The sequence below is a fragment of the Gymnogyps californianus genome, chromosome 25, assembly GCF_018139145.2.
Source record: "Gymnogyps californianus isolate 813 chromosome 25, ASM1813914v2, whole genome shotgun sequence".
Lineage (NCBI taxonomy): Eukaryota > Metazoa > Chordata > Aves > Accipitriformes > Cathartidae > Gymnogyps > Gymnogyps californianus.
In genome coordinates this window covers 1240369-1265271 of record NC_059495.1, presented here as the reverse complement: position 1 = coordinate 1265271, position 24903 = coordinate 1240369, and the positions used below count along the sequence as shown (strand labels likewise).

Below are 24903 nucleotides of genomic sequence, written 5' to 3'. Positions count from 1 at the left end.
TGCCGTTTCCAACCAGACTAGGCTGAGTCCTGGAGAGCGGCGGCAGGAGGAAGATGACCAAAGTCAGGGGGCGTGCAACGAGCGTGGCCCCAAAGCCCGGGCACCCCAGCTCCTCCTGCCCCGGCTGTCGGATCCCTTCCGTCGCGCTCTGCCAAAGGGTGGCATGGTCCTGGCGCACGCCCGGCTCCCGGTCACCAGCCCCGCTCGACATCGTGGCAGAACAGCCGGTGACCTGCCTTTCTTCTTGGAGAAGAGGGTCCCTGCTTGCAGGGAGAGGGAGCACGCAGCCCCCCAGCGCGGCAGTGCTGGGAGCCCCGCTGAAGGAGGCAGGGCAGCGCTCAGGTACGTTTCTTTATGAAAGCTGCTGCCTTGTGAGAACAGCTAAATATGAGAACAGCTAAATACGCTGACAATAATAACAACGATAAGGCGGCCCTGGGAGCACGCTCTCATCCTTGCACGCGGCGGAGGAGAACTCTTCAGCGGGATTACAGCTCGGGTGCAGCTCACTCGTGCCGTACTGGTGTGCAGAGCCGGCACCTCTGCTCCTGCTCCGAGTGCTGTTGAGCGAGCGCTCGGAATCAGCCCGCTCTGCTTGGCGCAGCAGTAATTTACGGTCCAGGTGCCAAACCCGTACATAAATTCTGCCAGATGAGCAGGTACCAGCTTCCTTCCAGGCTGCCCTGGCAACGTGCTCATCCGCTGACGTGCAGACTCCTCTCCTGGGGTTCGGGGCCGGGCGCAGGCGCTGCGAGGACCGTTGCCCGTTTTGGGCGCTGCTGTCTCCTCCGACCCGCCGTGCTTTGGGTGTTGCTGGTCCTTGCGGGGTGCAGGTCTTAATGCTGAGGCTCCCACAGCAACCAGGCAGGCCGGTCTCTGTCAGAACTGCTGGGTTGTTAAACAAAGCCACCGTGGCTGGTTTTGTTCTTGGACCTCTAACTGGGTCGACGTATGCGCCTCTCTGCGGAGCCGTTTCTCCCTTCTCTCCCCCTTCCAAAGAGACGGCGTAGTTCACCCACATTTCCATCCACGGGCTTGCTGTTAGCGGGGAGTGGTGATGCTCAGGGGCGAGGGCAGGTGATGGCCCCCATCCCACCCAGCGGCCCCCCTCCTCGCCCACCACTGGTCCCTGGCTACGGGGCAGGTGGGGAAGGTGAGGAGAGGTGGCTTTCCTCCGGAGTCACCCGCTCCGGAGGGGCAGGCGAGAGGGAGGAAGGAGCGGGAGCGTGGCATGGGCCGGGGAGGGTCGCTGCCTGCTGCCTCGAGCTGCCCGCAGCCCCCAAAGGCAGGCGGTGACGGGGCCGTGCCGGCGGCAGGGACTCGGGGGCGGGGACCTGTCCACCCCAGGGCGGACTTTTGCAGACCCAGCACTCAGGCCGGGTGGTTTTGGGGGTGCTTTCGTTGGCATGGGCTCCTGTCTGTGCCTTCTTAATAAAAGCGTGCAGACCGACGCTCTGAGCGAGGCGAAAGGCAACGAATAAGCCCAACCGCCCTCTCCAAGCCATTCAGACTTCAGAGCCGAAGAGGAGGTTACGTCCTGGGGATTTTTTTTTCTGTTGCTTTTCCAGCACTAATGAGCGGGGAGGAAGTTCTGCTCTTTGTTCGAGTCGCGTTTGCCGATTTTTTTTTTCTTCTTCCCCCTGGTGAGCAGGAGGGAGGGGAGGAGGGGATGCACCGCGCGAGCCTGCGTGGACGCGTGGGACCGTGGCAGCGAACGGCAGCGTGGAATCCTGCTGCTTTGCTCCTGAGTTTCAGGCAACAGGCGTTCCTTTTGTGAGGCTTTGGGGTTTTTCCTCGGTGGATCAAAACAAGGTCTTGGCTTTAGCGGGATTCATCGACGCCTGGTGCAGGGCAGTGATTTGCAGCTCTCGCGCAGTTTTCCACGTGGCGGAGGGAGCTTTCTGGCCTCGAGCCTTTCCCCCGCAGGCTCTAGGAAGCTTCTCGCTCCGTTTTCCAGAGAGCCAGAGCATCCCCAGCATCCCCAGTTTGGCCTTTGCAAATAAGCCTGTTTATGCTATTCTCGCACTGCCAGGCGTATTTCTGGCTGTAGGAATACAGTCTGTAAGGGGATCCAGGCCGTGTGCTTGGGCTCTGCTCTCCCTTCCCTCTAATTCAAGGGGTTTTTAAAGACCAGCCATCGGATTCAGAGCATCCTACACGTGAAAACCGGTGCGAAGGCCGGGTGCTCGCCGCACGCCCCGGTTCGGGTGGTGCACGCCTGCCGTCTTGTAAAACTTCGCCCAGCTCTTCCCCGAGGATGGCGGCAGCGGGGCTGAGACGCAGCCAGCCCGGGCTCTGCTCCCTCGGCCCAGACCGGCTGGAGGAGGCGCTGCCGGCGGCGCGCTCGCCTTGGCCGATGCGCTCTCCTAGGGACCCGGCGCCTGAGAGCCATGGGTGCTGCCGCCCGCCCTCGCCCGTCCCAGCGCCAGCTGCCCCTCCGCCGAGGGCTTGGCGCGACTTCATCATAATGCAGCATGAATTTCATTAGCTCGTTTGTCTCTGGCTCTCTCAGCCTGGAGATAATTTAATCCAGAAGTGGCTTACAAGGAGGAGCGTGGCTTAGTCTGCAAAGCTTAATAACCCCCTCTGGCTGCCGTGGGTAAAGCCGAGCTTTGGGCTAGGCCGGGCGGCCGGGGCAGGGCTGCGCTCGGCGGTAAGGGCGAAGGCGCGACTCCGCGCCCTTCTGATCTCGTTAGACGGATTTCGTGGCGTGAAATAACGAGCGGAGCCGCAGCGCGAAGGTTTGCCCAGGCTGCTGCGGCTGGAGCGAGGAAGTCGGGTCGGGAGGAGACGGTTCCCTTGCACATGCGTCGTCTTTTCCCTCCGTCTAATCAAGGGAAGGTTTACTTAGCAAGCTGCAAAAAATCATTACATATGCTGCTAGTGGCCTGGTTAATTAAGATCTACAGTTCTCTGGGTAGGAAAAGACGACCTATATTTACTGTATGTAGGAAGACATCTGTCAGCTAGAAGCGCTAGATATCCCAGTGCAGGTTTGTCCTGCTTTCTGCAGGCTCTGAATTGCAACTGTTTTTAAGCTCTGATGCAGACCAAGTTAATTTTAAGATGACTGTTACTATTCTAAACATAAGGAAGGGCATATTTAGCCTCTCAGTACTCAAGAAGGCAAAACCCCCTGCATGTTTCTAGTAATTTTTCCCTAACAGTTTGCACAAAACAACAACAACAAATCCTATTTGCTTTCTGCAAAAGAATATGTTCGAGGGTGATCGTAAAATAGATTATTTTTAAATCTGCAGATGGTTTCCACATATTCCTCCTCAGCTCACTGCAGCTTTCCACCTCAGTAAACTGGTTTGTAATTTAGCCGAGGGCTGTGGAGCAAGCGTTCTGTCGTCTTGTTTTTCTTGTTCGCCTCCTTTGCACCCCCCCTCACCCCCCACCCCCCCGTTTTCCGTCCCCTTTCTCTTTCATTTCCCCTTGCTTTTCCCCTCCGATGGGCGGGCGGTGTCGGAACGGGTGCGAAGGCACGGCTTGCGATGGCCAGCTTGGCAGCCGGCGCTCCCTCCGTGCCGCGGCTGGGCCCCCCCCAGCCTCGGCAGCCTGCGCGGCGAGGTCCCCGCGGAGCTGCGGGGGATCGGGGGGGCTGACGGGCGATGCCGTGGAGCCGTGGCTCCCGCTCCTCCCAAGCAACCTCGTTTCTCGGTGGAGGCAACTCCGGCACGTTGGGCACAGAGGTGCCTGCTCCCGGCCGTGCCATCCCCTCGGTCCGACAGGGTTGTCGGGGGGCTCGCCCGGCTGCTCGTGCCACGGAGAAAGGCAGTCGAGTGTTTCTTACCGCTCGGACGAGAGATGCATGGCCCTGGAAAAGATAATTAGAGAAAGGACGCGCTTTCAGTCCTGCGATCGCGGTTCTCCCCCCTCCTCCCCCCCCGCTCCCTGGAAGAAAACACCGCTTTTTTAATTTCTTTGTTCTTTCGCGGTTCGGCATCATAATTATTGAGATTTCACTGCAGGGCGAAATAATCATTTGACAATGTAAGCGGGGAAAATAATTCTCGTGTTATCCTGCAGCCTGACTCTTATTACAATTAGGGCGCAACTCCTGCAGACTGAAGTGGGGGCAAAGAATTTCCTCCTATGCAGGTATTTGTCTTTTCAAGATTGCTCAAGATTTGACTGCAGATGGGAGGATTTTCTTCCCTCCCGTATTTTTAATAACCCGAGGTTGTTGATGGATGGCGAGGGACTGAAGTACCTGTTGTTTGCCCCTTTGTTTTCATTAGGCATTTTCCATTTCTGTCGTTCTCGGCGTTCGTGATGGATTTTTATGAGCAAATGTCTTGGCTAGAGCTATTCGGCATTGTTTGTACAGTCACGGCTACAGCGGCAACAAAGCCCGATTAAAAAACCGGGGGAAAATTGATGAAAACCTGCAAGTCAGCCCCTCTCGAAGCAGGGGACAGCGATCGCTTGCTCTGTGCCGCCGGTTTCTGCTCAGCGGTCGGTGGCAAGGCGGGCGGGCTGGAGGCAACCCCGCGTGCGGTGGGAGCCGGCGCCGTGTTTGTGGCCGGGCAGAGCCGCGCGTTCACCGTGACCTTGGGCTGGGCAGCCTGGGGCTGGGTGCCTCGGAGGGCCGTTCTGGGGGAGAGCGTAGTTACGAGGAGGTCCCAACTGAGCTAACACGAGGGTGCCGCAATATTTTCCTCCTTTGGGTGGGCCCACGGCGTCGGGGGCACCGTTGGCGAAGACCCTCCGGCTGCACGTCCTTTCTTGCAAACCCTCCTTCCCGGGGGAGCGGGTCTGCCGCCTTCCCCGCGCCGTACTTCGCCCCGCGCCGTACTTCACCCTGCGCCGCCGGCCTGGCTCTCGGCATCCCTCGCGCCGGCCCTCGCCCTGGCTGGCCACGCCGGGGCTGGGTGCCACGGCAGGGAAACGCGTCTCGGTGCTGCGGCGAGGGTGGTGGAGGAGTCTGTTGTCCCCTCTTAGCCTGGGGCTGATGGAAATGAGCTGACAGAACAGAGGCAGCATTAGCCTAATTATGGCCATACACACTACCTCGGTGGTGGATTTTCCTTTCTTAGCGACTTCCTGGTTTCCTCTTTGAGATGCAAATTTTTGCACAGTCCTCCGTCCAGATTCTCTCCTCATTAGCATGAAATCCGACTGCTTCCGTGGTTTTTTGAAAGAGCAAATTAAAAAAAAAACCAAACAAACAACACAAAACCAACCCCAAACCGAAGCACCGCGCGCAGAGTCGCAGCGAAGCCCCTGCGGCTCTCGGGGGCGGAAGGTGGAGGGGCTGGTGGGGGACGTGCTGTCAGTTCCGGGGAACCCCTACACCTCGGCGGCAGCCTGCCGTGCCAGGCTGCTCTGCTTTGCTCTTGCGCGGCTGAGCGGGAGCCGGGCTCGGTGGGTGCCACCGGGCAGGCAGTGGCGAGCGGAGACCCTGCCCAGCTCCCCAGCCCTGCCGGGCTGCCTCCCCGAGCCCCCAGCCCACGCCGAAACCTCCGCTGCCGCTCCGGAGCGAAGGCAGACACACAATCAACCTGCAGACCGAAGCCTTTCGTTTTGCTTCCTCCTGGAAAACGAGGCTCGTTGTAATAGGAGGTTAAAAAAAATTACGCTAGAAAAATCGGGTTTTGAAATGAGTGTTATCTCGATGGATTTTATGGGGTTTTTTATGCCTGCCGTAATCTCTACCCGCTGCGGCTCAGCGCTGGGAGAGGACTGGTAATACATCTGAAGCAGACGGCACTATTTTGTGGTAAATGTCACTCCAGTAATATTTAGCTCTCCTTGGAAATAGAAATACAATTCTTGCTAAAGCGACGCGCGCGATACGGGGATGCAGCGTCGTGGGCTGGGCTCGGGGAGCCGCCGTGCTCTCCTGCCAGCCCCAGGTCCCAGGGATGCCTTTTGCCTGGCGTCGCCTTTCCTCCCCCCGCTTCCCCAGCCTCCCTTCCCAGCCCCTCCCTCCCTCCCCCCCCCCCGCTTTCTGGCACATAATGAGTTTGATAAGAAATTGTCTCGTTAACAGGATTAGCCATGGAAATCTCTAGTCCCCTCCTATTCATTTTGTAATGCTCTTCATCCTGTTCTGTAATTTTCTGCTGGTATTAAACGGCTCCGGACCACCTCGGGAGATTAATTCCTCCTCCTTCTCCTTCGATAGTGCCAGCGCGGCTGGTGCCAGGGGGGGCAGGCGGTGCCGGGGGCTGCTCTGCGGGCAAGCCTTGGCCCTGGGTCCGGTCTGCAGAGCTGTCCCCCCCCCCGGCTCCCCAGGGAATTCCTCCTCCTCCTCCTCGCTTTGTGTCAGCGAAAGTGTCTCATTTTCAAAGTCACGTCCGCAAACAAATGAGAGTGTCCCCAAACGCTCCTCGTTTTCACCCCGCGCGCCCGCGAAAAGCTCCGGTGACTCAGAGGCCAATGAAAACCCGGAGAGGCAAACTCCGCTCTTGTTATGCCTGTGTGAATCCAATTCTGTGGGTAGCGTCCTTCTGGCTTTACTTCTAGGAAGATGGTTTGCGAGACTGGCCCTTTGGTAAATAATTGCTCTGGATTTAATAACTCCTACCAGCCCTGCAGGATACCTTGCTTCCGAGGGAGTTAATAGGAAGAGATCTCTCTTAACGTCTCTTTTCCCAAGTTTGCCGACTTGTGAGCCCGTACCTGGGAAGCGGCGTCCGGGCAGCGGGGACTGCACGCCGCGAGTGAGTCAAGCGGGGAAGGAGAAGGTCGGGAGCCGCCGCTCAGAGCGTGGCGGAAACAACAAAACACGTGTGTGAAACAGGATGGTAATGGCAATGTTTTCCACTTTCTCGGGTGAAAGGAACTGAACGTCTGGGATTTCCTTAAAGCACCTACCTGGATTGCGTTCGCAGCTCTAAAACGCAGCCTTTTCCTTTCCCTCCCAAAAAGCTCCCCGTGCACAAAATCGGAACTTCTCTTACGCCTTCATTGCCCAGAGAGAGAGAGAGAGAGAAATGCAGATGGTAAAGCCGTCGCACTGGGACTAAAGCGACAGAGATGCTAATTGTTACGTGGACTGTAAGATTTCGGGAGATAATGCGTGCTTTAGGGCAGGGAGAGCAGGAGCACTGCGGGGGGGGGGAGCTTTAACAAGGTGATTCCCACCCGGCCGATTCCTTGCGGAGGCAGTAATTTATTCCCCGACTTTCGCTCCCTGCGATGTGAGTGTCCGTGAACAGATTAACTTCCTCTGCTTCGTTGCAAACTGTTTGTCATGCTGCTGCTGAGTAATTTTTGCAGTGGGGATTTGCACCGGAGCAGCTGGTGAGAGCCGCGAGGTCTGGAAAGGGTGGGTCTGGCCGCGGTGCTGCCGGTGCTGCCGGTGCTCCGCTCGGCGCGCGTGCGAGCCACGTGCTGGCTGCTTGCACCCCAACCGCGGGGAGTAGGATTGCCAATGCGAAGATCTGATTTTACCGATCCCGTATTTGTTTCAGCGCGCGTTTTCCTAAGCCCCGCCAAGAAAATCCCTGGCTCCGGAGGCTGCTTCTGCCGGCAAACCTGGCCGCCACCGCAGCAGCTGCCGTCGGTGCCCCTTGGCCGCAGCGATGCCCCAGCCCAGAGCCCCCGCAGTGGGGGGGGCGACCCCGGTGTCCTGGGCACCCCGTCTCCGCAAGGCAGGGCGGCGATGCTCGGCACTGCATGCCCCGGCCGCCATCCTCTTGCAGGGTGCCTGTGCCGTGGGTGAGAGGAGAGGGCCCGGGAGCCGTGCGCCTTCGTGCACGCCAGCTGCAGAGCCGCGTTCCAGGCGGGAGCTGGAATCCGGCAGCAGCCAGCCGCAGGCTGCGGTTAACCCCTCTCCGGAGTTGTTTGCGGAGGGTGTTTGTACACCGGCGCGCCGCCGGCTCTCTCCGGGCCGTAAATCCGGTGGTCGGAGCCAAACTCGACGCTCGGAAAAACCCCACGGCGTTTCCTTTTGTACTCGTTGACTTGTCGCCGGCAGGCTGGGGTTCTGCAGGGAAGTCTGGAACGCGTTAGGAGCCCGTTCACCGGGAAAGGAGCCGCCGCCGAGCGGCAGCTCTGCCGGGCGCCGGATGGGCTCTGCCAGGGGGTGAGCGAGCGGAGGGAGGGCAGGCCCCGTCCCCCGGCTGACCCGCAGGGGCAGAGGGCTTCGTCCCTGCCCTGCCCCGCGCTCAGCCGCAGCCGGGTCCCTGGGGCACCCAGGAGCGGGGACCTGGCACTGCGGCTGCCGGGCAGCCGTGTGACAGGGAGGTGACAATGACATCCTCCTTTTAAACCCTGCCTGCTTTTTGCTTCTCTCTCTCTCTCTCTTTTTTTTGTTTCATCTCTCCCTCTCAGAAAAGCCATTTAAATGTAATTCCGTTCTTAAAACCTCTCCCTCATGCATGCCTAATGAACGTCAGGCAGAGGCGCCGGAAACGGGCCCGAGTAGGATCCAATCTCGCCGAGTGCCGACAAGTCATTTGGAAGAAGCCCTGGGAGCGCGCCCGGTTTTATTGCAGCGTAATTAGAAATAAAATCTTGTTGCAAGAGGAGAATGAGAGATGGCTGTTAATCCTGTAACGGGAGGAGATGGAGCCGTGCTTGTAAAGGAGATTAAGGAGGGGAGGCGCAAAGCCCGTCACGACTCCCCGACTTCCACCCCTCCTCTGCTGTTTCCCCCTCTCTGGCTCCACAGCCTCCAGCAGCAGCAGGCAGGCATGCGGCTGGCCTGCCTGCCTGTGCCTGCCCGCGCTCCTGCCTGCGGCCGGCTGGGAAAGGGCTTGCGTCGGGGCTGCGCTAATTTCTGGATCTCTAGCTCTGCAGGGGGAGGCTCCCGGTGAAGCCTCCAGTGCCCGCAAGAGCAGGCAGCATGCTGCAGGCAGCCCCCCCGGGGGGAAAGGGCAGCGTGGGCAGGCCCCGGGAACAGGCAGCTGCCCGTGCTATGCCCTCCCCGGGATGCAGCACGGCAAGGACCGCTGCGGACACAGCTACCGCAGCTTCTGGGGACGAGGTTTCGGAGGCACGGTGCTCTCTTCAGGCAAAGGGCCGCTGCTGCTGGGCCGAGGAGGAGGAGGAGGAGGAGAGAGAGGAGAGGGAGCCCTTTGGTGCAAAGCCTGACCCGCTTGCTCGGCTGGCGTCGGTTGTGTCACAGACGCCCACGGAACTTCAAGGTGGGAACGTTTGGCTGGGTGCGCGGCGGCTCTGCCGGCTCGGCTACGCGGGAGAGATGTGCTGCCTTTGAAAGGGCTGGGGAGTGGTGAGTGCCGTACATCTCCCCTGGGACCCCGACTGCAGGCAAACGTGTAAATAAATCTCTCAGAACTCGTGCGGCTCTTATTAAATTTGCATTGGGCTCGAGTCGCGGTTCCTCTTCAACATCTCTGGAACAGATGGATGGATCTTTAATCTCGGTGCCCAGTCCAGGCCCCCTCTGCTTCCAGCATTTGCCGGGGCACCGAGCTGGGCTCAGCCTGCCGAGACGACAGGCAGCTCCGGTGCGCGGCCGCCGCCTGCCAGCCCGCTCCTCTGCCCCGCGTCCCCTGCCCCAGCTGAGTGCTGCCTCCCGCTCCTCGGGCTCTCTCGGGCACGGAGGTGCCTGCCATCCATCCGGCAGCTGGCAGAGATGAGGCGAGCCGTGCCGTGCCGTGCCGTGCTGTGCCGTGCCGTGCCGTGCCACGCCACGGGGATGGGCGGGAGTTTCCCTGCCGGCTGGGTTTGCTGGCCTGCCCCGGCAAGGCTCCTCGTCCCCGGGGCGAGCCCCATGCCGGGCAAATGGCATCCTGGAACAGCAGCCATGGCAGAAAAGTGCCGTTACGGCAGCGGCGGAAAATCACAGGCTTTGTTCTTTGGGGCTTCCCCCTCCGTCCCTTCCCCCCGGGGAGGCGTTTGTCACTTTAAACGCGGCCAGAAATAGCACCAAACAGTTACCGGGTTTGTCCGGGATGCCTTGGGATGCATGCGCTCAAACTATGGCTAATTCATAAATGCTGGCACCTATTGATTCTCTAGCAGTACCCAGGGAAAGTTATCTCATTAGTCTTATGAACTATAAAATGTGCTCTCTCCTGAAGCCCTGACCCCGTTGGTTTTATAAATCTATATTGGATAGAGCAGGAGCTGGTAACCTGCATCGACTGTAATTTTTCTCTTGAAATTGGAAGGCCCTTGGGACTGATGCTGGAGCTGCACGGCCGCCACAGGCAGCTGGACGCGGGAGAGGATTTCGCTAACGGCGAATACGTGTCTGCGTGTGGGCATACACAGCCGAAGACCCTCCTAAGGTTTGTCGGGCAGGAGAGCCCCCCTCTCGCCCTCGTGCTTTTCCCTGGGTGAGGGGCAAGCTCCCGGGGGGCTGGCGGAGCTCTTGCCTGCCCTGCTCCTCTCTTGCAGGGGTGGGCGAGAGGGGCGCGGGGGGCTTTGGCGAGGCGTTTCCAAAGGCAGCGGCTCAGGTCTCGCCAGAAGAGTTATTAGAGGCACATCGCTCCAGTCTGGCCACGGATGTACTTAATCCTCTGCTTCCCGTAAAGCTTTTCCACCTCCTGGCAGGCAGAAAGATCTGATTTTATTCGGCGACCTTCGACGTTAATCTCGCTAGCAAACTCAGCAATAAGTCACTTCGGTGAGGTCTCTGTCAGAGCCGTTCACATCAATTATTGCTCTGCATCTCTCCCTTGAACCAGCGTAACGCTCCTCGACGGAGTTATTTGCCCCTTTTTGGAAAAAAAAAAACAGAAACAGAAGCTGTGCTGTCAGGTTGCATAGACCTTACGTTTAATGTAACGGCGTCTTTAAAGCCGTGCCTTGCAAGGGGGCAGATGCCTCCCGCCGCTGCACGGGAGAGAGGCGGATACTAAAACCTGCAGTTTTTCTGCCCGTTTCCGTCTGTGGGGCTGATGCTGTGGCTCGAGCCCCGTTTTGGAGCCTTGATCTCGGACGCGCGGGCTGTGAAACCTGGGGAGCTCCAGCCGGCTGGGGGGGGCCGAAGGCAGTAGGTACAGGCAGGGCTCGGTTTGCACTCCCGGTCAGCAACGCTCTCGCCCTGCCCGCTCCCACATCTCGCTCTCCTCATCATCTCCCGCTGTCCGGGCAGGAGCTCGAGGCTCCGCTCCCCTTCGCCTCGCCACGCGCGGGAGTTTGGCTCTCGTGGGCCCTGCCGCTGCTGCCCCGGGTCCCGGGGCTGGGGGACGACGTGCGGCACCGCCGCTTTCCGCTGCCTCCTCCTTGCACGTCGCTCCGGCTCTTGCAAGGCTTTGTTTCCAGGGGAGGAGCGCAGCGCGTCTGCAGACAGGGCTGCGGTTAACCGTGCACGGACGCGTGCGTGCGTGCGTGCGCGTGCCAAGGGGGAGGCCAGTTGGGGCCGCTGAGCACTTTGCAAAATACAGCCTGTTACCGTGGAAACCGGCTCCCCCCCATCCCCGTCTCAAATTCCAGTGCAGCCAATATTCTGCGCTTACTGGTTTGATGGGAGATGAAAAATTAATGTTTGATTTGCATGCTATTTCAGTTGCACTTGCAGGACTGCTCCCCCCCCCCCCCTTTTACGGAGGTTTGCATGAATCCCTCGACGCCTCCGATCGGCAGCGCGGAGCACGAGACTCACGCCGCCGCGCATCTGGTCCTGGTTGCGTACCGGTCCCGGTTGCGTACCGGCGCAGCGCGCGTGCTGCTGCACTGGCGTCGCCATGCCGTAGCGCGGGGGCGAAACCGCACCTGAGGTTTTGGCTGGGGAGCCCCCAACCCTTCCGAGCAGGGATGGAGACGTGGGTCCCGGCTCGTGGGAGGCTTGCTGGAGGTGGGGGGACGGCCGCCGTGGCACCTCGGGGGGCTGCCGGCTCGTGCTCCCGCTGCTTCCAGGGAGAATCGGCACAGGGCCGCCTGTGCCTCCTGTTAACCGCGGCTAGGCTCGCATTTTATTAAGGTTGCTATTTCTTTGCTGTTGAGAGCCCCTAGTACTCTCGTATCGAGCAATTAGAGTGAAACACGCAGCTCTAGCTGTGCTGCAGCCGGAATGGGGTTGTGCCAGCAGAGCTCGGGGCTGCCGCTGCCTTGGCTCGTGCCGGGGATGTGCTCCGGGTCCCTGGGTGAAGAGCCCTGTTTTCTGCCAGTCTGTCGCCTCAAGCGCTTGCAGGGAAGAGGCTTCTGCGGTCCCGCCCCGGGAGCGGGGAGCGGGGAGCCAGGCTGCTCTGGGAGCGTGTGCCTCTACTCCTGTGTTCCGCTCAGGTTTCTCCTGCGCTTACATGCTCGACCACGGCACTTTCCTCCACCTCAATCGAGAATATCCAGGTGCTTCCAAAAGGTGCTGGAAGAAAAAACGGTTGACTGGCCTCATCAACTGGCTCCTGGTTTACCAGGCACGGTGCAGGACTCGGAGGAGCCATTTGCAGCCATTGCTGGTTTAAAGACTAGGTTTAAAGGTTTCAACTCCGAACATTCCGCTCTACTAATTACCTTCTGCTTCTCTGCATTTGCTGTCTTTGGTCGGGGGTGGTTTGGCTGGCAGCACGGTGCAGCCGAGCAGAGGGAGCACCCCGTCCCAGCTGAGGCTCAGCGGTGGCTGGTGCTGGAATGAACCCCAAAAGCCCCACAGAAACTGGGGTCAAAGGCTTGGGGTGCCTCCGCTTACCCTGCTCTCCGTGTAGCCACTAAATTGCGCCACGGCGCAGGTCTTTCCGTTCGTGTTAATTACCGTTATTATTCGTGACAAATTATAGGGGTCAGGCCGCCTTCACGAGCGAGTCGAAGACTTCTTTCCCCGTGCGTGCCAGGCTCCAAAACCGGCTGGCCGGAGGCGGCTGCTCCGGCAGCGCTGCCCGGGGCTGTGCTGCCCTGCCTGCTCTCCTGCCGTCCTCCTCCCGGGGCTTAAATATCAGCTCAAGCCCTTACTTGTTTTCACATGCTTCGAAGTAAGTTAAGCTAATTATTAACTCAGCGGGACGGATTCGCTTTTAATTGCCGCGTTGCTATGCAGCGCGCGGCGACGCGGCGGAGCGCCGTGCCGGCGGAGCATCGTGCCGCGCGCCCTCCTCGCCCTCCGCAGCCGCGGCGTCGCTGCACCGGACTGCGGGCAGGCTACCTAAATGCCCTGAATCCGAGCCCTGGGGAGCGGAGGCGCGTGTAAGGACACCCCGAGCCCATCTTTGTGCCCGGGTGGGTGAGTTTGCCGCAGGATGAGTGCCGGCGGGAGGCAGGCTGTGCCCACAAACACGGGGGCTGCGGTTGCACGCCCACCTGCTGCTGTTGCACACGCGAGGCTGCTATGGCAGGCGCTGCCGCTCACCCGTCTTGGCCCGACTTCGCCAGCCTGCCTGAAACTTCAGCCCCTGAAGGTGAAGCCAGAGACTGGACCCCGGTGCAGTCGGGGTGCGGGCAGGTGGAGGAAGGACCCGCTTTGCCTGCCTGCCTCCTGCCCGCGGCTCCGGCGCCTGCCCGGAGTGCAGGGGCTCTGCCTGACCCGGGTGCCGAGAGCCTGGGAGATGACGTGCTGGGTCGGGGCTGGCTCGCTCACCCTTCTCCTCCCTTTGTGTCTCCAGAAAATAGGTTTTTTATTACTTCTTATGGAGGTTTGTACATATCGGACGTGCAGAAGGAAGATGCCTTGTCCACCTACAGGTGTATCACCAAGCACAAGTACAGCGGGGAGACGCGGCAGAGCAACGGAGCCAGGCTCTCGGTCTCAGGTGAGCACGTGGCTGCCGGCGATGCTGGCAAGGGGGAACCCTGCCCCGCAGGCCCGGCGCGGCTCCTGCGCCCGTGAGGGTGTCCAGCCCTGCCTGCCTGCCTGCTTGCCCGCTCCCCTGCCTGCCCACCGCGGTGCCTGTCCTCCTGGGGTGCAGGAGGGAGCGATGGCATCGCTCCCTCCCGTCCCCGCAGCGAGAGGACGTCCCGGTGGGGGAGGTAGGAGGTCCCGTCGGGGCTGCGCAGGGGGTTCGTGCTGCCTCGCGCGCGCCCCCGAGCATGCGGTCCCCCCCCGGTGCTGGCGGCGGCGGGCGGCAGCGCTGCGCGGCACCCCGAGCGAGAGGCGATGGGGCGCGACGCGATGCGATGTGACAGCCCGCGATGTGAGCAGCCTGACGCGATGTGACGAACATGCAAGCGATACTGCAGCGGAGGCAGTGCAGTCCGTAGTGCCGGGTGTCTCGGGGCGCTCCCGGCTCCGCTGACTGCCCAAATTACTCTGCTCGGGAGGGAGTTCGCCCGACTCGCGGCCCCGTCGCCGCTCCCACTGCTCGGCTGCAGGGCGCCCGCTTTCTGCCATATGCTTTTGCGGTCCTCGGGTGTGCAGGCTGTGGCTCCCGCGCTAGCTCCTCGGCTTAACCCCACGGAAGGAAGGGAAGGGGTCCAGGACGGCTGGGCTGGGGCTTGCCTGACCTTGCCCTAGCCTCTTAGAAGACCTGAGGGTCCCGTGTCCCACCCGTGGCCGTCCTGCCGCGCGGCCCCCGAGGAGCATGGGCAGCCGCCGGGTGTATCATCCCCTCTCCGCGCGCGTTCGATCTGGCCCGGTCCCCTCCCGGTCGCTGTCATTATTTACACGTCACGGCATTTTACTTCTGCTTGGGAGTAATGAAAGAGGTTTCTTTCCCCTGGAATTTAATTTCACGCCTGAGACTTGGTGATTAATTTTCTCCTTTCCCAGCTGCCTGACGGGCCCCTTTTGCTTGTAAATTTTGAAATGTGCCACAGAATTTGTGTACTTTGCACCAATTAGGTGTCACCTTGAGTAATTCCTCCGGTGCCGAGTTTATTCGTCCCATCAGCTAGTAAGATGCGTTCCCCCCGCACCTCCCCGCAAGCCTGCTGCCCCGGCCGCCGAGGGCCGTCCCGGGTGGGACAAGCCACCCCCTGCCTGCCCCGGCCCCGTGCCCAGCGGAGGATGTGGCTGGTGTCCTGCGCTCCTGCCCGGCAGAGCCGCCGGCTCGCGGGGACGGGGAGAGCCGCTCTCTCCCGGCTGATGCTGAGGGGGCACGGCGGTGCCTGGTGTCCCTGCGGGGAGAAGCCTCGCCTCCTCCTCTTCGCCGGGTGAGCCTGTTTCCTCTCCGAACCCAGACCCGGCGGAGTCCATCCCCACGATGCTAGACAGCTTCCAGTCCCGGGAGGTGAAAGCGGGCCGGCTGGTGGAGCTGCCCTGCATTGCCTCGGGCTACCCCAACCCGGCCGTCCGGTGGATCAAGGACGGGCGCCCGCTCCCCGCCGACAGCCGCTGGACCAAGCGCATCACGGGCCTGACCATCAGCGACCTGCGCGTGGAGGACAGCGGGACCTACATCTGCGAGGTGACCAACACCTTCGGGTCCGCAGAGGTCACCGGGACCCTCACAGTCATAGGTGAGAGCTGGCGGGGAGGAGCGGGGCACGGCGGCGGGGAGGCTTCTGTCCTGCTGCCTTCTTAAATGTAAAGCCTGTGTAAATATAAAGCCTTAAGGTTTTTATACAGCCGTATAAATTACAAGGCTTGTATTTCAGCGTGGCGCGTCGCACGCTGGAAGCCGCCGTCTTGCGACGCAGCGTGTCCGATGTGGCGCTCGGAGCGTTTGCGGGAGGTTTATCGTGCTGCAGCAGCGCATCTGCAGGCGTCCCCTGATTTACCGCTGCAGGCGGGGCGGGGAGAGGGGCCTCGGGAAAATTCAGAGCAGCACCGGGGGATGTAAATTGCTGGATGGCGACGTCGGCTTTACGTTAGGTGCCTCTGCCCTTTGTTTTGTCGATTTACATAAAATAAGCTCCAGCCAAACAGTAAATACCACCTGGGCGGGCCGAGTATTTATCACGTGCTTTGTTCCTGGGGGTTCCTCCTGTCACCGGGATCCCGGCGGTACCAGAGCCGCCGGGGCCGGCACGCGCTGTGCCTGCCTTACCTGGAGCAGCGCCGTGGCGAGCACACCGCCGACCGGGCACCGGCAGCCTGCTGGGAGCCGCCCTGGCACGTCCCCAGCTCAGCGCCGTCCCCATCACACCGGCTATGTCGTCTTCCAGCCGTCCTGCCGCCTCCCCGACGGTGCCCGCTCTGCCGGCACCCCTGCCGGGGGCCTGGGGCTGCCTTTAAAAGCCACGAGGACGGCGGGGGGGCCACCTGCCCTATGGTGCGGTGACATTTTCCGCATAGTCAGGCCGGTGCTTCCAGGGCAGGACGGGCAGAGGGAGCGCGGTGAACGACGAGACGCCTCCCGCCGTGCTGCCCGGCACCGCCAACGCCTCGCCCGCTCTCGCCCTTTCTCGCACAGACCCTCTGCGTGTGACCCTCACACCAAAGAAGCTCAAAACAGGCATCGGCAGCACCGTCATCCTCTCTTGTGCCCTCAGCGGGTCCCCCGAGTACGTCATCCGCTGGTACCGCAACACGGACCTCGTGGCGGTGGATGACTACATCTCCATCCGGGGGATCAGCAACGAGACCCTCCTCATCACGGCCGCGCAGAAGAGCCACTCCGGGGCCTACCAGTGCTTTGCCACCCGCAAGACCCAGACGGCACAGGACTTCTCCATCATCATGCTGGAGGGTGAGCTGGCTTCCTCGGGGCGGGGGCCGGCGGGGGCTTTCCTCTGCCCCTCTCCCAGCCGCCGCATCCCCGGGGTGCGCCGGGATGCTTTGTGCATGGCTGGAGGGCAGTGAGACCCACCGAGGTGGGGGCTCCGGGGGCCAGACTTGCTCGCGGCCCGCGCGTGCCATCTGCAAGCAGCTCAGGGACGCAGCAGGGCCGGGACGGGGAAGGACCAAAATAAGGGTTGACTTGCCCGTCCCCAGCGTCCCCTCCCCGATCCAGGTCGCTGGATGTTCGGACAAGGGATGGGCTCTGCTGAGCCAGGCGTGCCCTTGAGCCAACGTCCGTGTCAACCGGCACGCCCCCTCGTCCCCTCTCAGCGTCTCCCTGCTGCAGGGACGCAGGCGCGGCCGTGCGCGTCTTGCCGGCTAAGACTCCCCTCTGGCCGAGCCGGGGCACCCACCCCAGGCGGGAGCTTAAAGCCGTCCCGCCAGCGGGTGACTGCTGCTGCCTGTGGCTGCCGCTCCCTGACCCCCCTCCCGCTGGGTGCCCCCCAGATGGGACCCCCCGCATCGTCTCCTCCTTCAGCGAGAAGGTGGTCAACCCCGGGGAGCAGTTCTCCCTGATGTGTGCCGCCAAGGGGGCCCCCCCGCCGACCGTCACCTGGGCGCTGGACGACGAGCCCATCCCGCGGGACAGCGGGCACCGCACCAACCAGTACACCATGTCGGACGGCACCACGGTCAGCCACATGAACGTGACGAGCCCGCAGATCAAGGACGGCGGCGTGTACCGGTGCACCGCGCGGAACTCGGTGGGCAGCGCCGAATACCAAGCGCGAATAAACGTAAGAGGTGCCTGTCTACTTTTAAATATCAGAATAGGATTTTTACTGGGCTTTTGGTTTTGTTCTGTTCCCCGGCCGATCGCTCCTCCTCGCCTCTCCCTCCCCTTCCCGGCCGCGCGGGTCTCCCTGGCTGCCCCGACCCCACTCCCCGAGCTCCCTGCTCCTGCCCCGCTCGCTCACGCGCCTGCCCGCAGGGTTGAGCCTCCCCGCCATTCGAAGCGGGGAGCTGAACGCAGTGCAAAGCAGTCCGGTAGCCTTGGAGAGCCGGAGCTTGGCTTTGCAGGGGCAAAAGGGCAGCGCTCTCCCCGTCGGGGTCCGCTCTCGCCCCGCTGAGCCCCTGCCTCGGGGTCTGCGCAGGGGCGGCAAACACCTCCGCGAGGCACCCCACGGACGGAGAAGGTGGTGGCGGGCACAGAAGCGTCCCGGGCCCCCCCGTGCTCTCCCAACCGCCCCCCTGTCCCGGCGGGAGCCTGGCAGCGAACGCGCCCGCCGGCGCAGGGATCTGCATGACAAACGATGATGAGGCAGCACGTGAAATCGTGGAAAATGAGCTTTGATTTGTCACGTCTGTGTTTTCTTTGTCTGCTAAAAGCCGCGGCCGCGTTAATCACCGTGTTATTACGGCTGGAGCGTGTTGCTCGGTGCGTTGCAGGGAGCGCTTTCAGGCGCGGGGTATGGTGTAAGCCCCTGCCCGTTAATAATCACCAACTAAAGCTTCCAGGCTTACAGGTGGGAGCGAGACAGAGACAAGGTAGCGTTTATTTGTCTACTGGGAAAGAGGGTTGAAGGGCTGTGTTTGTCTGCGTCTCAGGTTTGAAATGGATCTAGTGGCTTTTTGGCTGGGATCCCGGGAGAGTCTGCATTTTGCTGCCGTTTACCGCTAAATTTGGGAGCGAGTTCATCCCTCAGCCATGAGAAGCCAGAGCTTATCCGGAGTGTCCGTGAAGCCGTTATCCTGCTACGCCCTTAGGACGAGGAGTCAAGATAGGGTTAACCTTTAGATTAGTTTGCTATTTTATGCAGTGGCCGGGAGAACGATGTCATTACCGATGCATGAAACCTCTTGTTGAAATACCCACCTGCAGCATTCTCCCAGTCCTTAAGCCAGCATGAGAGCCAGCCGGAAACCGGGGACTGTCCGGCTTTTCAGCGCTACTCAGGTTGCGGGCGGGGAGGCTCAGAAAGGTGTATTCTAGGGGAGGTGAAACACGTTTGCCAGTGGAAGTCGGGTTCCCGTAGCAGCTCTTGTCGCGGCCGTTCGGCATGACGCGGGCAGCTTCCTTCCGAGAGAGGCAGGGAGCGGCTGCGACCGTGGGGGAGCACTCCCCGTCTCTTCTACAGCTCCTGTGGCTGCAGGCGCTGCTGGAGGAGCCGTGGCGGAGGTGCGCTGGGCGGCCACGGTTCCCGTTGCAGAAACAGGCTGCGCTTCCAGACGCCGCCCGACCTCCGCCGACGAGCAGCAGCAGCAGCGGTGTCTGCGGGCTCGGCTTCCCCAGCACTGCGAAGTTCCACCTGCAAAACCGGGGTGGGATTTGCTGAGGTGCGGCCGTGCTCGAGGACTGTGGCCCCCGCCCCGTTCGTAGCCGCGTTGCCGGAGGCGTGCGCGAGTGGCTCTGGCTGAAGGCTGCAGCCGATGAGTGCCTTTCCCCGCACGCGCTCAGAGAGGAGCCCGTGCCTGCTCCTCGCCCGAAACCAGGCTGGGTCCCAACTGTTCTGGTTACCTCCTTTGCCTGTGAAGCTCGCTCTGAAATAGCAGCAGATCTGCATGCAACCAAACCGCCCTTCGGAATTAACCTAGCCTGCCTCTTCCTTCCTCCCGCATATGTAGGTCCCCCGAGCATCCGAGCGATGAAGAACATAACAGCGGTAGCGGGTAGGGACACTTTCATCAACTGCAGGGTGATCGGGTACCCGTATTACTCCATCAAGTGGTACAAGGACTCTTTGCTGCTGCCCGATAACCACCGCCAAGTGGTCTTTGAAAACGGCACTCTTAAGCTGATGGACGTCCAGAAAGGCATGGATGAAGGAGAGTATCTGTGCAGCGTGCTGATCCAGCCCCAGCTCTCCATCAGCCAGAGCGTCCACGTCACGGTGAAAGGTAAGCGGGTGGAGAGGCTTTCCCTGCGTCGGATGGAGAGGCCGTCCGGGTCGCGGGGGGGACGTCTCCGCTGCGGGACGGAGGCAGAGAAGCATCGCACAGGGGACTCCGGTGGCCGTGGTCCGCAAACACTGCGCCGACGGGAGCTCGGCTCCCGCCGCAGCAGCCCGCGGGAGCTGGCTCAGCTCCTGCCGGAGCGGCTACCTGGTCCTGCCTGCGCGCCTGCAGCTGCCCTGAGCCACGCCGTATCCATTTCCCGTTACAAGCGATGGAGCAAGGATTTACGGTGTAAACATAACGTATTAAAACATCTAACCTTTGCTCGGATCACCTTCACCGATGTTTTTCTGTGTGTGTTAGCTTTTAAAAAAATAATACTCTCGGTCTTCCGAGCACACAGAACATCTTAAAAGCTTCTCCAGGCCATCAATTATTCAGCCCCGTTGAGGGAGCTATCAGTCCTAATGAATTGAGCCGGATGCATTCCCTCCCAGTGACTCGCTGAGATTGTGCTGTGAGCGTGCGGTGCTCCCGTATCTCCCGTCCTCAGAGTTGTCGGGTCGTCTCTGCCCGTCGCCAGCTCGGTGTTTGCAGTAAATCATTTAGACAAACACAGCCGCGCTGGGGACGGAGCTGGCCAATTGCCTCTCTCTGTCTCACCCAGCCCGGTATTTATGGACTGGATTTTACTCCGATCCCCCTCCCTCCCCTCCCATCCACCATTTTCTTATTAGGAATCAGGTTAGCAAGAGAGTGCGTCAAGCTGATTATAGATGCTACCCCTTGATTAGCTAACGCTCTTCTCCAAGGCTTTGCAAAGGGAAGAGCAGACTGCGGATAACCTGTCTGAGGGCGGGGCGGGGAGGACTTCTCTCCCCTCGGGTCTGCGGCGCAGGGCACGGCCAGCCCTGCTTTCCTCGCCTTCTACAAAATCCCCGTCTACGTGGGAGCCCCAGGGCTTGAAAAGGGGCCAGAGCCGCGTAAACGCTGGTCCTCTCCTGGGACGAGTGGGACAGGCAGGGCCGGTGTGGAGAGAGCATCTATAGCGTGAAGTTAAATAACGGGCTTCGTGGTTTTGTCAGTCACTGGGAGGTGCCATCGGAGGACGCAGGATGCGGAAGTTCAGCCAAGGATCCCTACGTTCTGGGAAGCAAGCGCTAGCGAGCCCTTCCGAATCTGAATTTACTGCCTTGATTAGTGGCCGGTGACAGGCTAAGGAAGGCGAGCAGGTGGAAGCGCGGTGCGGGCCGGCGGCACGCCACGCTGCCGCGGCCAGACATCTTCATTCCACCTGTGGTGCGGCTGCCGGAGATTTACACCCGGCCCCGCTTGCTGGATTCCTTCTTTGCTCTGGCCAGCAGATAAAAGGCCTGTGGAAAAAAATTGCAAAGGCCCTAGAAGATAGTCGGAGCTAGCTCCGCGGAGCTGACTGAATAAATGTAACTGCGCAGAGCGAGGAGCGTGGGATGGCGTGGAGCACTGTAAAGCTTTTATTGCCCCAAGTGCCTGGCGACCGCATTAAGTGCCACAAGTGAGTTACGCAGGTCTTCCCGAGCACGCGGTAGTAAAAGCTTTACAGCTCCCCTCCGGCGCCGCTGCCCCGGGGAGCGGGGATGTGCGGGCGGCCCCCGGCCCTGCTCGCGAGGCATCGCTCCCAGCCACGCTCCCCGTCGTGCGTTGAGGGAAACTCCCGCCCGGGTTTAGCTGGCACCGCTGAGCCTGGGGACCCCGGGCCCCCCCAGGTCCCAGCTTCAAACCTCCCCGCTCCTTCAGGCTTCTGCGGCTGCCCGGGGATGCTGCCGGGGCCTCTTCTCTGCACTTCCCTGGCAGCGCGATCCGAGCACCCGGTCTCCTCCGAGGTGCCCTGACAGCTCGTTGTTATTCCCGCAAGCGTCTTCGAATGTTTTAATTAATCACGTGTGGGTTTGGTGCTGTCCCAGAGCTCCCGCACAGCTCTGCTCGGGTGACTGCGGCGATTTGGGGAGCGCGGTGCTGACACCAGCGACGCCTACTCCGCAGCCGGCAGCACCGGGGCACCGTCGGGGCGATGCTTCACCCTGCGGGAAGGCAGAGGCTGTTCGCTGGGGCTCCCCTCCAGACCGGAGCTGCCGGGCCGGGCTCTGCGGCAGGCACCGTGGGCAGGGAGACCCTCGCCGGCTCCTGCTGCAGCTGCGCACCGGAGCCTGGAAGCCCTGGAGCAAGGAGAATTGCAGCGGGGAAACGAACTGGGAAGGAGAGGCGAGTTGGCAGCTCCGGTTGCGGGGAGCTCGAGCAGGGAGAGCTCGTCTATCGAGGGAGCCTGTCCTTTTCCTGGCGGCTCGGAAGCGGCCGGTGGGGCACGTTTGGAGAGGCGCAGATCCACGAGCCCATCCCCGCTCTGCAATAGACTGCAGTGCATTCCCAATTAATTATTCATTAATTATGGAAAACAGGGAGCGCTGGCTCCATGGCTCCGTCAGCTCAAGCCACGTCGCCGTAGCCGGCAAAGAGGCAGGCCAGCCCTGCCCGCACCCATCTGCCTGCCTGCCTGCTGGCAGCGGCTTGCAGCCCCGGGGGACGGTGAGCAGCCCCCCGTTTGGCCGCTGCTCCGCAGAGCTGCCCGGCCGGGCCGGGGCCAGGCAGAGGGGCAGAGACCCGGCGCAGAGACCTTTGCGATGCGCTGGGCCGGGCACGGGCTGGAGATGGGAGCCCAGGGACGTGCGTGGCGGTGCGGGGAGCCGCTCCTGCGCCTGTACGAGAGGGCAGCTGATTTCTGCCGAGGGGACAATTGGCAACCCGCTAATTTAATTATGGAGACTGCAGAAAGAGGATCTCATCTACCAGGTGCTGAGCCTTGTTAAGCTAATTGTCTCCCTCTCTCCGCTTTCTTCCCCCTCCCACATTGCCAGAGATGCTGCGGTTGCCTAATTAAGTTATCAGAAAGATAATGGCTGGGTCTGAATCCAGTGCCTTTAAGAAAAGCATCCATCTAATGATTGCTTTTCTGCGAGCAGATGAGTGCTGAGGCGGAATTTCGGCTGGCACGTGCCGGGGGGGGCGGCCGGGGCTTTCCCCAGAGCAGGGCCTGCTCTGCTCGGGAGGTCGGCGTTTCTCCATCCTGCTCTTGGCGTGGTGGCCCTGCCAGGTGGAGATGTCTTCCTGCTGTTCTCTGCTCGGCGGCACCTTCCGCTCTCCCCTGGCCATCTTCCTGGTGGAAACAAAAGCCGGCCTTAGCTTCTGGGCTCCTTCTCCTCCTGGGGCAGCATCTCCCCCCGGCCCCGCCGCGGCCCGGCCCCGCTGGAGGAAGACTTTCCCCGGACAGGCTCTCCAGCGTGCTCTGCCTCTCCCCTCGACAGTCCCTCCGCTGATCCAGCCCTTCGAGTTCCCGCCAGCCTCCATCGGGCAGCTCCTCTACATCCCCTGCGTGGTCTCCTCCGGGGACATGCCCATCCACATCACCTGGAGGAAGGACGGCCACGTCATCCTCTCCGGCTCTGGAGTCACCATCGAGAGCAAGGAGTTCATGAGCTCCCTGCAGATCTCCAGCGTCTCCCTCAAGCACAACGGCAACTACACCTGCATCGCCAGCAACGACGCTGCCACGGTCAGCCGGGAGCGGCAGCTCATCGTGCGGGGTGAGTGCCGTGGGGCCGACCCAGCCGCGCGCCCGGCCCGGCCCGGTCCCCGACGCTGCCGCCGCGTCGGGCTCGGGAGGGTGGACAGTGAGCAAGGGGTAGCGCGGCACGGAACGGAGATAAGTTACGAGGCTGGCGGAAGAGAACGCTGTTCCCCGGTTGCGGGAGCGGTGCAGAAGCAGGCGGGGAGGGTGAGGAGCGGGGCTGAGCCCGGGCGCTCACGTGCCCGCGGGCAGGGAGGAGTTGCAAGGAGCCGATGGGGTTTTTGCTAGAGTCACCGTCTTTTCTCTCCAATTACTCAGTGCCTCCTCGTTTTGTGGTCCAACCCAACAACCAAGATGGCATTTACGGTAAAGCCGGGGTGCTGAATTGCTCCGTCGACGGGTACCCCCCTCCGAAAGTCATGTGGAAGCACGCAAAAGGTAGGCGTGAGACATGGCAGCGCTTGGGGACGTCCGTGCCGAGAGTCCCCTTTCGGCATGGCCGCCCCAGCACCGAACCTCACAAGCGCTCCTCTGCCTTGGTGAGCTCTGCGTCACTGTGTCCCCTCCTAGGCAGCGGCAACCCCCAGCAGTACCACCCCATACCCCTCACGGGCCGCATCCAGATCCTGCCCAACAGCTCCCTGCTCATCCGCCACGTGCTGGAGGAGGACATCGGCTACTACCTCTGCCAGGCCAGCAACGGGGTGGGCACAGACATCAGCAAGTCCATGTTCCTCACCGTGAAGAGTAAGTAGCCGGGGCCGCGGTGGCGGTGGCGGCGAGGGGCCGGGGACCCGCTCCCGGCACGGCTGCGGAGGCGGGTGCGTGCCCTGCGTGCCGGTGAAGGCGGCTGCGGCTGCGGGGTGGGTGCTTGTCAGCAGAGCCTGGTCCGGCACGGCCCCCTCCTCCGTGCGGAGGGTTCCCACCGTGCCGGCCTGGCTTCTGCCCTTGGCACGCCATCGATGCGCGGGGCACGGGGAGGGCATTGATTCCCCTCCTCCAGGGACCCGCTTCCCTTTTGCTATTAAACACGCTTTGTCCTTAATAAAACCGAGCAATCAATCTACACCGTACGGGAGGAAGGGAAATAGCTGGGCTAATTTGACAGGGATGGACCGGGAAGTGTTGTTAGACACCGTGTTTGAATGGCGCTTATTATTGGGTTCCTCTCCCAATTCCCGTTGCTATCAGCGGAATGCAGAATCTCCAGCTCCTCTTTATTTACTTTGATTGTTGCTGCCGTGAGCATTCAAACCCCAAAAAGGAGGTGGCGGAGGGGGGACCAGCCCCGTCACGCTCGCTCCTGCGACAGCTCCCGCACGCGTCCAGAGCGGGGCTGGGGTCAGGGCTCGGCTCAGCAAGGCTTAAACTCTGCCCTGCCTGCGCCGGCGGGGACGAGGCAGTGAGCACACCGGCTGCCTGCTGCGCGCCGGAGGTTGCAGGCGAAGCCGTGGGAGCCCCCGCCACCCTGGTTGTCCCCTGGGCAGCCCTCCCCGGGTGCCACCGTGTCCTGGCGAGGGTCTTGCGCCGGCGGAATCGCCCGGGACGAGGCAAGGAGAGAGCGGCCCTGGCTCGGGCAGCCCCCTTGCTGCCTCCCCGCCCCAGGCAAGCGCTTCATTTTCTGGCATCGGCAGGCGTTTCGCTCAGGGCTTCTCCCCTCCCCGCCCAGCCTCTGCTTTCCCGGGTTTCTGCTCCCCTCCCTGTCAGCTGTTTAATTTGGCCTGCCGACTGATGAATCAAAACGAGCGACTTCAAACAATGCACTTCAATAAGGCGCAGGTACAAAGTGGAGGCGATTAATCCCGAGTGAGCGTGCAGAAGGCTCGGAGCCCGAACTGTTGCCTTGTCCCTGCGATCTGCTGTAATTGCATCCCAGGACAGGTTGCTTGCTGACTTGAATAGCACATAACCTTATTATGCATGTGCTTTTACATTTCCTGGAGACCTC

The 24903-nt window shown here is 61.5% G+C and overlaps 1 protein-coding gene across 1 annotated transcript in view; it reads left to right on the top strand.

The window, feature by feature from the left end:
* DSCAML1 (DS cell adhesion molecule like 1) overlaps window positions 1-24903 on the top strand; it is a 110273-nt gene that overhangs the window by 65894 nt on the left and 19476 nt on the right. The window contains 8 exon segments of the mRNA XM_050910963.1: window positions 13464-13610; window positions 14977-15255; window positions 16152-16427; window positions 16967-17263; window positions 19085-19357; window positions 22693-22971; window positions 23274-23393; window positions 23526-23702. Of these exon segments, the coding sequence (XP_050766920.1) occupies window positions 13464-13610; window positions 14977-15255; window positions 16152-16427; window positions 16967-17263; window positions 19085-19357; window positions 22693-22971; window positions 23274-23393; window positions 23526-23702 (1848 nt within the window).